The 13,515-nt window shown below is 43.6% G+C and overlaps 1 protein-coding gene across 41 annotated transcripts in view; it reads right to left on the reverse strand.

Annotated features, from left to right (window-relative positions):
* Positions 1-13,515, reverse strand: part of LOC106087979 (microtubule-actin cross-linking factor 1) — a 332,047-nt gene that overhangs the window by 37,580 nt on the left and 280,952 nt on the right. For 38 of the 41 annotated variants that reach the window (XM_059368766.1, XM_059368767.1, XM_059368741.1 and 35 more), the window contains one exon: positions 3,016-13,507. The exons of the other annotated variants lie outside the window; for them this stretch is intronic. In XM_059368766.1, the coding sequence (XP_059224749.1) occupies positions 3,016-13,507 (10,492 nt within the window). The remainder of the gene's footprint in view (positions 1-3,015; positions 13,508-13,515) is intronic. 41 annotated transcript variants of the gene reach the window in all.

Genomic DNA, 13,515 nt, shown 5'->3' on the forward strand with positions numbered 1-13,515 from the left:
GTGGTGTTTTGGTATCACTTCCAACAACTGCGCTACGTATGGTTCAAATCGGTTCATGTTTTGATATAGCTGCCATATAAACAGATCTTGGGTCTTGACCCTCTAGAGGGCGCAATTCGATCTAGGATCTAGGATCTTGACTTCTTGAGCCCCGAGAGCCTCTAGAGGGCGCAATTCTCGTTTGATTTGACTGAAATTTTGAACAACGGCTTCTCTCATGATCATATGAAACCGCGATCTGTATGATGATGTAACCGCCACTTTTTTGAGAACAAGCCCCCAAGCGTGCCCGCGAAAAATGATGTAAGCAACATAAAAACCCGTTATCAAGCAAATATTAAAAAAAAATTAATTTTTGTTGTTGTAGTAGCAGTGTGTGGTACTCTGAGGCGGCAGCCCTTTCCGATGAAGGAATTCATCGGGTCAATCCGGTACATATAACCGGCGGCCATGGGATTGTTTAATTTTTGTAGCTCACCGTAGCGCAGAGGTTAGCATGTCCGCCTATGACGCCTAACGCCTGGGTTCGAATCCTGGCGAGACCATTAGAAAAAATTGTCAGCGGTGGTTTTTCCCCTCCTAATGCTGGCAACATTTATGAGGTACTTTGCCATGTAAAACTTCTCTTTAAAAAGGAGTCGCACTGCTGCACGCCGTTCAGACTCGGCTATAAAAAGGAGGCCCCTTGACATTGAGAGAAGTTTACCCCTGTTCCTTAGTGGAATGTTCATGGGTAAAATTTTTATTTTTTGCAAATGTCCTATAATAGGCCGTCTCCTGTACATTTGATTTTTGCCGCTTAGACAATTTTTGCGGGAAGGCTCGTTTTGAACATAATACAGTTTATCAGTCTAAATTTTATAGAAATTTGATGAAAATCGAGCTTTATGTGAGCTAAATAAGTACAATGGAGATTGGTTTATAAGACATACTTCCATCTGTCTCGGTTTCAAACTAGCCTATTAAAAAAAAAAGATCTGTTCTAATTTTGAGTGTGAAAGCTTCGTATTGTAAGACTGTAGTTTGGTTACCGTAGACGGACGTACCGGAGAACATGGATCATATTAGAAAAACATGAGAGCAGTGCAAATATCGAGTGGCGTTTTTCATGCTGGATTGGATTCAGCAAGCAATTTCTTCAGGACAGACAAAATTACACTATACAAGACTCTGTTACTATCCGTGTTGTTTAATCTTTCCTATGGGCATTCGCGAAAGTAGACGAGGCAGTGTTTCGAGTGTTGAAGAGAAAGATTCTTCGTTAAATTTATGCAGATTGTTGCATTGATGGCGTATATCGGCATTGTATGAACGCTGTATGAAGATGTCAGCCTAGTTAAACATAATGAAATACGTTTGCAATGGCTAGGTAACGTTGTCAGAATGATTGAAGGGAAAGGAAAGTAAAGCAAAGGGAAGGAGGAAAGACCAAGACGCCGATGGAAAGATGAGGTGGAGGAAGAAGATCTCGAAACTAGGTGTCAGAAAATGGAGAAGAAGCGCACAAGCTTGAGCCGCTTCGAAATCAATTCTGACTTCGGCTAGTGGAACAAATGTTCTGTCATAGGCAATTAAGTAAGTATGTAAGGCTTTCCAACTCATAAGGGCTTATTTGAATTTGCAGAGTCACTGTCATGTTCGAGTACGTAAACCAAATTAAATTAATAAATCGAAATAATTTAAATGTATAAAAACGTTCAATCACCTCATTACATAAAACATTAGCAGCTGATTTTGAAAGATTTGTTTGTGCTTTTGACAGCTATTGTTATTGCTTACCACAGTCTTCAGTTTGCAATTCCCATAAGCCCTTCTCAGTGTGAAACTCACCACTCATTGACATTGGCACGGCTCTCATGTTTCAAATAGCAGACAAAAATAGACGTTTTACCTTAACGGACCAGCGAATCCCAATATGTTGTTGTTGTCTTAAGAATGACTACGATCGAGAAACTTCTACACAACAATTTAAGACTTAATGACCTACTACAAAGAGGAGGATTGGAAGAGAAGGAAATACCATTCAGAACTAGAAAGGGTAGCTATGGATATGAAGAATCTAATCCTGACCTGAAGATCATTAGAAATACTTTAACGAAATACTTAAATATGCATGTATAGCTTAGACCATAAACAAAGCGTGTAGTTGTAGAGGGGTTTCGACAGCAACAAAAAAAAATATATATAGATATATATTTATATATATATGTGTTGTATAAAAACACAAATTGTTCCAATGATGATTGATTTCTTGCCGATGACATTTATGTTGGAAAATGTATGATACTCGCAGCATCCAAGTGGGCGCAATGGAATAATGTGATCGTATTGTGTGAAGTATAGAAGATCTGATGCATGTGATTCATGTACGAACGATGATGGGTGATTGATTGATTTTGAACTATGTGACTTTGGGAGCATCTTAATTAGAAGAGAAATATAGAGAGAAAAAAAAAACGCTTGTTTATAAAACGGAAAAACACACCATGCTCTCTTGTGATGAGGATGAGGAGATAATAGAAGAGTTAAAAGGGTTGGAGAGCTACAAATTTTGTCAGAACAAAGTAAAGAGAAAACAATCAGAGGGGAAAAGACTTTGGAGGGACGTCCTTGAATTTTGGAATAATATAGCCGGGTCATGTTGCAATTTGTTGCAGTATTCTTTTGCATTCAAAAAGCCAATCGTGAAAATCTAAAAGGAATACAATTTTGCCGTAACTCAAGCAAGAGACATCGAGTAGAATGTAAAAAAAAAAAATAAACATGCCAAAATATAAGGATTGCAAGTCGCAGTAGAAATCTCGACTTTGCTTAAATGAGAAATTGATGAAAAATAATAATAGCTTTAAAAATGTGAAATGTAGATAATATATGTATAAGAGTAGGTATATATAGGCAAAAAGAGCAACAGATAGTAAGGTAAAAGCATTGTTCTGAGCATGGTGAACATTTTTGTGTCAGCTGTCGGGGGACAATGGCACGTGCCTCATTGCCATATGCAATCGTACAACTTACCCTTTGTTCTGCGGCTAAGAGAAGACCCTTCTCGGCGGCTTTAACCAGATCCACATTGTTTTTACTGTCGACTTCGTCGTAGATACGACCCTCGTGGGCATCGATAAGACCACTCTGTATGGCTGCCGTCAGCGGCAGGATTTCACCAGTCGATGGATTTCTCACCACCGTTGATGTGGGATCTATCAGGCCACTCGCTATGGCTTCGGCAAGTGTGAACTTTTTGCGTTTAATTATGTCGGGATTCATTTGGAAGGGATCGACGAAACAACCGTTGGTAGGATTGTAAAGGTTAAAGGATATGCCCTCGAGCAAGCCAAAGGAACGACGGGGAGTGACTATCAGCCCGCTTTCGTAGGCTTCATTCAATGTGCACAACTTTGAAGTTTTGGTATTCAAGACATTGGCCTTATTCGCATCCATAAGACCTTTGCGGAAGGCTTCTGGCAAACGAACCAATTTTGACTTGGCCAAGTCTTTGACCAATGCCGAGTCGGGATCTATTATGCCCAGCGTTGTAGCATCTTTCAGGGTATACACTACAGGCTCCGGGGGCTGTGTGCTGTCATCCGCAGTGCTTGTCTGTTGGGGTGCAGCTGCGTTGGGTTCGTGATACGTCAACATACCGGTTTCTAAGTTAAGGCTCTTTATTTCGGCTGCATGCTCGAATGTTACCGGTTCTCTTACATAGATGACAAGCGTTGGATCGAAGACAAAGTACAATGCCTTTGGGTCGACAATGGTGCGTTTGCTTAAATCAATTATACCGTTGTTTTGCGCTACTTCGAAGGGAACAAACTTAAATGTATCGAAATCTCGAACCAAAGCCGTCTTTGGATCAATAATATTATACTTAATGGCTTCCTCCAATGACATTTCACGAGGCTTGCTAACGACTATACTCATTGGTGTTTGACCTAACAACTCCACACTATCCTGACGATTGATAACCTCAGATCGTTCGGTCAGGGGTTTTGCTACAGTCACCAAAATACCACGGCCCAATGCTACCTCATAGTTGTAAGCAGATTTTGTTTTTGGATCAAATACACGACCCTTGGTCACATCGATGTCCCCATTAGCAATGGCTTCGTTGAGAGGCAATTCTTTGCCTGTCACATGGTTCTTGAAGGCCGTTGTAGCTGGATCGATAAAACCATTTTGAATCGCTTCCGCCAAATCGTAAAATTCGCCCGTTGTCGGGTCGCAGAACTTGCCGGTTTCCGGTCTGAAGAGGTGCATACGCATCACTAGTTCCAAGCTCATGAGACGACGGTTCGAAACAATAAGCCCTCTGGCCCGGGCCTCCTGCAAATCAATTTGTTCGGTGGGACTGAGATTGTAACAGCCGTTGGTGTCGTCGATTATGTTTTCCTTTATGGCTTGAGCTAGTCTTATGTACTTTCCTGTTTTGTGGTTCTTCACTAAACTCGATGAGAGGCTGACAACATCTTCCACGCAGGCCTCGTTCAGATTCAATTTTCTTCCTGTGACTGGATGTATTACCTTTCTGGTGTCCATGTCGTAGAATCTCATGGCCAGCAGTTCGTATAGGCCAAAGCTTGCATTTTCAATGTCGACAATGAGGCCCAAGTTCAAGGCTTCGTTGAGCGAAATAAACGTATTACTGCCGGGTTCGCGGAAAACACCCTCACGGCGATTAATAATGCCCATGCGGCAGGTCTCGTGCAAGTTGTGCATTTGCTCATTTATTTCGTCAAAGTAGCAGGGCAATTGGGGGTTTATCACAAAACTGCGTATGCTCTCGAGTAAAGTTATTTTGCGTCCAGTCTTGGCATCTGCCAGTTTGCCGGTCTTCTCATCGAAAAGACCCTGATGTAGGGCACGCTGTAAGCTCAAGGGAGCTTGTGTGTCCATAAGGATGCCAACATCAAATGCATGTTTGATTGTAATCTTCTGGTTATTGTAGACCAATTTGGCATTTTTGCCATCGATAACGCCAGACTCTGTGGCGTGGGCCAAATTCAGTTGTTTGTATAAGCCGGTGTTGAAGTCTCGTATCTGTACACTGTCTTCGTCGAGAAGATGGTTGTCAACGGCTTGAGCAAATGAAAGCTTGAGACCCGATTTTGGATCCATGAACGTACCATCAGATTCATCGTAGACATTTTTAATGACCGCCTCGATTAGACGCAAAGGTTTCTTTGCTTCGAGCAGCACACCACGGTCAAAGGCCTCTTTGAAGTCAATCTCTTTATCGTTATCGTCCCTTACAGTGCCCCTTTGGCTATCAACAATGCCAACCTGAGCAGCTTTCTCGAATGGTATAACTTCGCCAGCTACACTGACAATGGTCGAATCTGGATCTAAAATGCCTCTACGAATAGCACGTTCAGTTGAGAGTTTTTCACGGGTCACGGTGTTGCTGAATTCACCCGTCTTCGGATCATACAGGCCACGGTACACGGCATCTGGTAAGCTGCGTTTGCGTTTTGGTGGTATCAGAACTCGGTTTTCGAGTGCCTCATTCAGGGATAACTTGGTGCCGGTATAAGGATTAATAACGTATCCATTAACGGGATCGATGTAGCCCTTCGCAATAGCTTCCGTTAGAGAAATTATAGACTCCGTTTTGGGATCGAGCAGTACAAGCTCGTCCGCATTGATTAATTTCAAGGTAATTGCCGTCTTAAGATCTACAGTTTTATCGTCAATGGTGAATTTGGATGTCTCTGGGTCGTAGAGACCTCTGAGCAGACAATCAACTAGGGACAAGGGTTTTTTTGTGCTTATTAGGTAACCTTTGACAAATGCTTCATCCAATTTGATGTTAGGGCTATTCAAGCAGCCTCTAACTGTGTCAAGGAGTCCCTCCTTAGCGGCCTGTTTGCCGGAAACAATTGAGTTCTTGTCATCATCTTTAACCAGGCACGAATCAATTTCCACAAAGCCCAATTCAATGGCTTGTTGCAGAAGAATTTCTTCACCTGTGGTAGGGTTCAAAATTTTGCCTGTTTTTGGCGAATAATACTCTCTCTGCAGAACTTCAGGCAAACTCCATGTAATACTATCGGTTTTCACCAACTTCTTTTCGACGCCAACATTGAATGGCACCAGGGTATTGGTTTTGGTGTCTTTTACTTGACCTGTTTCCGCAACCACAAGCTCGTCTTCAATAGCACAATCAAGCTTAATGGCCTTCTGTGACTTGGAGTCGACAATTAAAGATATCTTTGGATCGACAAGACCAATTTCAATAGATTTCTGGACGTCAACTTGATTATCGGATTCCGAGTCATACAGTTTGCCCGTGTCGGGGTCGTATAGACCTTTGCGCACAGCGGCCTCCAATGAAATGGGTTTACGAGCTCCAGGCACAAGAAAACCAAGTTTGAAAGCATCTTCCATGGGAATTTCTTTCAATGTTTGGATATCGATTACAGTACCGGCCTGCATGTCGACAACTCCCAACTCAATTGCCATACGCAGCGGAATCACCTCACCACTTACGGGATCGCGTACGGATATCGATTGAATATCCAGCAGACCATTGTTAATGGCATCAACAATGGAACAAATTCGACCATCGCCTAATATAACCTTGCCAGTTGCGGGGTCAATGACATTTTCAATAGCTGCGGGTTTCTCCTTCTCAGGATTGGCACGGATAATCCAGTTGCGATTGACACACTCAAAGAAAGGAATCTTTTTGCCAGTTTTCGGATCGACCATATGCCCTGTATGCCTGTCAAGCAGTGGTCGTTCAAGGGCATCTGTCAACGTTTCGTATTTGCCAGTGCTGAAATTCTTTACAAGAATTGTCTCCGGATTAAAGACGTTCATATCGAAAACCAATGTTTGGAATGAAATCTTCATGCCTGTTGAAGGGTCGATGAAATATTGATTTTCGGGATCATAAATGTTTAACTCGCTCAAATGTTCCGGTGTCAGTTCATCACCAGCGTCAATTAGATAGGTCATGGGTTGCAGAACAACCAATTTATCATCCAACACCTGCACTTCGTCCAAGGGACTCAGCTGCTCCTCCTTCAAAAGCTCACTTACGCTTTGGTCCTGTTCTTCGCCATCTACAACAACCTTACACTCGTCGGGAGAGATAAGATTTTGTGAAATAGCATCGCCTAATGCCAGCGTTTTTGGCGGAGTCAACCGCTGTGGGCCACCTTCAGAACTATACTCAGATATGGTTGTACTATCCACCGGTTTTGTTGTTGTCGAACTTATTGTGGTGACTGTTGTAGTTTTGTTGTAGGTAGTAGTGGTGGTGGTGGCGGAGATATTTTCATCCGATGGCTTTCCTTCCGATTTGAGGGCATCGACAATTGCCTTTCCGGCCAACACAGGAGCGCCTACAAGAGCCATGGCACCAAATTTGGCAGCATCTTTAACATTTTGTAAAACGTTACCTGCTGTGTGGTCGCCTTTTTCCGCTTGTATGAAATCAACAACTCTCCGATGGGGGTCGTCGGTAGCATTCTGTGGTTGGGTTAAATCGCCTAATTTATCAGTTGATTTCCTTGCCGCTAAGCTAGGTTTGTCCTTGGTATCCAGGGGTGTGAATGTTTGTGGGTCTTCCCCATGTGTGGATTTCACTATTGTAGATACATCGGTGGCGGAGACTGGTGATTTTTCTCCAGATGCGACCTGCGGTGCTGTACTCGCATTGTTGAACTGTTGAGACTCGTCGTTTTCGGATTTGTCCATGGTAGAAGGGTGCTTCTGTGTTGTTTCTTCGGTTAAAATTGAACTTGGTGGTGTTTGTCCTGATTTTAACAAGTTTGCGGGCAACGATCCGTCTTTTGGTTTTTCACCTTGCTTGTTGTTTGGTGAATCTTGCTGAGACTTGTCGCCGCCGAAAGATTCTAGATCTGTTTCGACATCTTCACTAAATGGTTGAAGTGGTGCATTGAATTGACCAACCTGTTCGGTAGTTGTTGTGATCGTGGTAGTAGTAGTAGTTCTTGTTGTTTGGCCAATTAACTGTGGCTTATCTGATTCAGGCTTGTCACTTTGTAAACTACCATCGACTAACTGGGATTTTAATCCTGATGGGGATGCTAAAGATTCCTCTGGTCTGTGGAGTACATTGGTTTCGTGTTTAATAAAATCGGTTACAACACCATACTTTTGGGGATCTTTGTCGTCGACTATTCCTTTTAATGATGCTTCAGTTAAAGAGGGAACTCCTTCCGACGGCTCAAAACCCTCTCCTTTGGTTATCTTACTTGTCGTGATTGTTGTTGTTGTTGTAGTGGTTTGGTTGCCTTTAGAACTTTCCAAATCACCTGAGCTTGGCTTTCTATCCTTTGGTTGTCCAGTTGTTTCAGAAACCTCAACGATTTCATTGATTGGATCGGTTGTAGTCGCAGACGTCTCCGTGGTTATAATCACATTAGAAGAAACTCCTTTGTTTGTTGCATTATCAGAGGCTTCCTGTAACGGACGATCTTTGTCGACAGTACGATCTTTATCAGATGGTGTTCTGTCCTTAGATTTTTTGTTTGGTTCCTCATGTGGCAATGCTGAAGTTGTTTGATCGGAAGGCTTTACTTGAAGATTGTCGTTGCCTTCTGGAGACCTTGTTGCATCCGCAGGTGAATGGACTCCAGTTTTCGGTAGGTGTTGCCCTTCTACATTTTTCTCTTGATTTATGAAATTGGCTGTTGTTGTATTTATGAAATTTTCTGTGTCTTTCATTAGATTGTCAATGGTGTGCACATCTGTTGCTTTAGTTTTGGAATCCTTCAAATGGGGCAATACATCGTCAGACTGTGCACTGTCCTGGGTTGGTGGTTTAGGTGCATCTTTTGTTATTCCTGGCTGTTGTGGCACAGTGCTTGTTATCGTTGTGGTCATGGAGCTAGACGCGTGTGAGCCATTAGGGTTGTGTGGCGATGGTGCCGTCTCTCTTGGGAATTTATCGTTAGTTTCTACAGCTCCCAGTGTCGCTGATGTTGATATAACTTTTTGGGTTTCATCGTTAAACTCTGTTGTGGTTGTTGTCGTTGTTTTTGATGTTTTTACCAACTGTTTAATTCCACTTACCAAAGCACCTCCAGCCAACACTGGAGCAGCAACAATTCCTAAAGCGCCCATTTTTGCAGCTTCTTTAACATTATTTAAGGTAGCAGATAGTTTGCTATCTTGCTTAGGAGTTTCCTGGCCAGGCATTGGTTGGCCAGGGGTAGGCATAGGGTGACCTTCCATTTGGATTGTGCCTTGTTGTGTAACTATCAAATTTTTATTTTTTGTAGTGTTCTGAATAACTCTCTCCGAAATGGTGGTTTGGTCTTCCGTGTTAGGTTGCTGCAAGAGTTCCTCGATGTTGTCTTTGTTGCCTGTTACAGAACGAGATTCTTTTGAGGTTTCTTCTTCTTTTAAGATACCCTTTGCCTTAGCCTCTTCAATAGTCCAAACTTCACCAGTTTTGATATTCTGTACCTCATTGTTGGATATTAATACATAGCCCTGAACCAATTCAATTGTCTTTGTGGTCACTGTGTGTACAGCTGTAATGGTTTCCATAATCTCAGTGCGCGCTACGGGTTGCTGTGTTACAACAAAATCGCTGATGGGTTTCACAACTAGTCGGCCTGTTTCCAAGGCTGGTCGTAGTGGTGTGGCTTGGCCATTGTCCTTAGGATGTCTAAATGTCTGATCAACGATGTTTATAAGGCCCTGTTGCACTGCATGGTGAACTTCCACGGCATCCGCTTGTGGTGGATATGGTATGGACATAATGAAACCCTCTTCAATGGCCTTCTTTAAGGGGATTTCTTTTCTGCTTTCCGGATGAATAACAGAAACGTTTTCCGGTTTTAGAAGTCCTTTCTCCACCACCACAGGGAAGGTCATGCCCACGGGTGGTATTGGCACTAACGGCTTCACCTTGTCACTGGTCTTTTCGAAAATGTCGGCATTTACAGCTTGGGCAAGTGTCAAAACTTTACCATTTACATTAAAGGTGGACTCGTCGGGATCTACAATATGCTTCTCAATTGCCTCTTCTAGCGTACATTTTATGGGACGCTTTAGTTTGGAGTACTGATCCAAGACATCACACACTATGGCCTCGCGAATGTTCAAACCGTAACCGCTTTCGGGATGCACAATTGTTTGCGTTTTTGTATCGACCAGGCCTTGTTCCATAAGTTTCGGTATGGACAGAGATTGGGCCAGGGGTATTAGAATGTGATTAGTTTCTTCTGGATCTATAACGCGTTCTTTGACTGCTTCGTTAATATTCAAAAAGCGATTACGTTGGGGATCGGCAATCTTGCCTTTGCTACCATCAATTTGTCCCCGTTGCAATGCTTCCGTAATGTTGAGTACTTCATTGTTATCACCCAAGAAGTTGTCTTTGTTCTCCAGTATGTCACGTGCCACCACATCAATGATGCCTTTCTTGAAAGCATCGTCAGGCTTCAAAATCATTTTGCGCATCTTTTGCAGCACAACAACCTTGTCTTCGGAAGCGTCACTTTCAACGGACTTTGTTTTTCTGAGCTGATCTCTTGAGACAATGCCCCGTTCGTATGCTACTTCCACGGGAATTTGTTCGCCTGTGCGTGGATCTGTAACGAAACGGATGGTGCGCAAGGCACCTTCAGCTGCGACTAAGGGCGCACCGGCCACCACTATCAGACCCTTTTGTATGGCCGTCAAAATATCTACAGCATAAGTATCGTCCGTTAAAATAGTTCCGTTTTGCGGATCATAAATATTACGGGCTAAGGCTTCACTTATTGAAATGACTTCTTTAGTTTGCGGATCGACAATACGGATTAGTGATTCGTCAATCAAACCATGGCGGGCAGCATCGAAAATGTTTTCGGTCTGACCATTGTGTGTAAATATCACTAGCGCTGTGGACGGGTCATAAATTGCACCGGGAGCGATTTGCAGGGGTTCTGGAGAGGTTAACTCCCTCTGAACTGTACGGACCTCTACAAATTTCTGCGAAGAACCCGACAAAAGAGGCGTCGAAATTTCAACTATTTCAGGTAAATTGTTTATTTTGCTTACGCGCAGTATGCATTGTTCGCGAGCTGATGTTTTGGTTGAGGGTACATGCTCCAAAATAATCTTGCCCTGGCTTATTGCTGAACGCATTGTTTCAACATCGTCGTTGGTGTTCGTATAGCTACCGTACGAGTCGATAATGTCTCTCTCAAAGGCATTGCGAATGGACAACTTCTCCCCCGTGCGGGGGTCTATCACCGACACTGACAAACTGTTGATAATGTATTTGTTAATGCATTCCTCGAAGGTGACCGCCCTTTCGGTGTTCTTGATATGAAATACACCTGTGTCGGGATTGAACAACTGCTGCTCGATGGCGTCCTTCAATGGCCAACCGCCTGGCGGAAATTCTATTATCTGCCTTTCTCGCACATTTTGCTGGACGTAGGATGTCTTTTCGCTCTGAATAAAATCGGTGCTAATCTTGCCTGGCTTTCTTACCTCCTCTGCGATGGGTATCTCAACCGATTTCTCTATAAAATTCTGAGTATTTAACTTTATTGGCTCCGATTCAGGCACTATTTGCTTGGTCACAATCGTTATGGTCGATTTGGTTTTCTTGCGATTCGTTGGCTCAGGTACTGTCTCATTGGCGTCCGGTTGCAAAAGGCCATAGCTTAGAGATTGTTGCACCGAATAGATGTTGCCAGTTTTGGGATCCTTGAATAATTGTCTTTCTTCGTCTATGAATCCTTGGCGAAGTGCTTCGGTGAATGTCAAAACTATGGTGGTTTCCAGCGGTTCCTGAGAACTGGCTCTTATTGTAACGTAACGATTAATTGTCCTCGTCACCGTCTCCGTGGTCAGGGTGATGTTCAAGAGGCTACTAAGCAAGAGGGCACCTTCTGCGGTTATGAACTTGCGCTCAATGGCTAGGTCAAGAGGCAGAGTTTCTTCGGCCTTAGGATCCAAAAGATAACCGGTTTTGGGGTCTATTAAACTGTGATAGCATAAATCAAAGACGCTCAATTCTTTGCCACTGGCGTTGTGAACGCCAATGCCCTTGTTAAACATTTCGTACACCTCGGGCCGGATAAGGCCTTCGTTCAAAGCTACTTCTAAAGGCACCTGAGTATCACGACTAGTCTCTAAGGCAAATCCATTACTCTTCCTACGTAAAATTCCCCGCGATAAGGCAACATTGAAACTAACAAAATCATTGCTACGCATATCCTTAAAGCCATCGATGTCGAATATCGATTTCTGCGAGACACTGCTAATCAGGCCGCGCTCCACAGCCTCGGGTATGGAAAGAACCTCACTAGTCATGTAGTCCCTATACCTGGACTCTGCTGGTAGAACAATGCCATCGGCTATTGCTTCCTGCAGTGTCACTAATTCCCCTTTGCGTTTGGTAATACACTTCAAATTATTCCCATCTAGGACACCCGATTCAATTGCTTGCATTATGCTCAGCTTCTCGCGTCGCATGGGACTGGTGATCATTGACTGCTTGTCCAACAGATTCAAGTCACAGATGTCCTTCAGTGTATAGGGTTTTACAATGAGCTGTCGATTTTTGGCCTCGATAAATGTCAATTTCTCCTTCGTAACCTCATTCCAATAACGACCGGTCTTTGGATTTAGTATTCCCGAATTAAGAGCTTCCGTTAGCGTGATCTTGATATCTCGTTTGGCATCCACAACTTCGCGAATATTCGGATCGATTAATTGGTTTGCTATTGCCGAGTCGAGTCTAAACTTATCACCCGAGTTGCGATCAGCAATCCAGCCAGCTGTATCCACCAGACCATGCGCGATGGCATCACTCAGGCACAAGGCATTGGATTTTATAGTCACCGATTCGTGTCGGATCAGATAACCGCGTTCGTAAGCCTCGGCCAATGTTATGGTCTTTCCTGACTTGACGCGATATAGCCCCGTCTTTGTATCAACATTTCCAGCAGAAATGGCATCGGCAATATTTTTCGGATTTTCAGCATCGGGAGACTCGTCTACAGTTACCTTAATGCGTTTCTCGGCAGTCTCGTAGCCCGTCTCGGCTTCCGTTATCTCTCGCTGTATCACTTCCAATAGCGAGAGTTCTCTGCCGTCACGCCCATCACGAGCAGCTCCTGGCTGCAGCAATTGGTGGGCTAATTTGGCATCGATCAAGCCCTGTTTGACAGCCTCCTCCAGGGAAATGCGTTTATCGCCCACCAACATTTCGCCAGTGCGAACATCCAGCAAACGCATTTGTATCGCATCCCCAATGGTTAGAACACGACCCGTGCGCGGGTCTCGTATACCGGTCATATCCAACAAGTGCTTAACATTCGTGCCCCCCACAAACTCGGTGGTGGTGGTGGTGCCAACATTTTCGTTTTTAGTCTGCACCCTCTTCAGACTATGAATTTCGTTGAATTGTATTTGCGACTGTTTCGATGTGGTGGCGGGAACAGGCCCAGCTGTTCCATTTGTAGTAGTTGTCGTGTGTACATAATCGGTAGCGTCATAGACACTCTTTGTGGTTTTTGTTGTGCTAAATCTGAAACA

Source organism: Stomoxys calcitrans, chromosome 5 (genome assembly GCF_963082655.1).
Source record: "Stomoxys calcitrans chromosome 5, idStoCalc2.1, whole genome shotgun sequence".
NCBI classification, from domain to species: Eukaryota; Metazoa; Arthropoda; class Insecta; order Diptera; family Muscidae; genus Stomoxys; species Stomoxys calcitrans.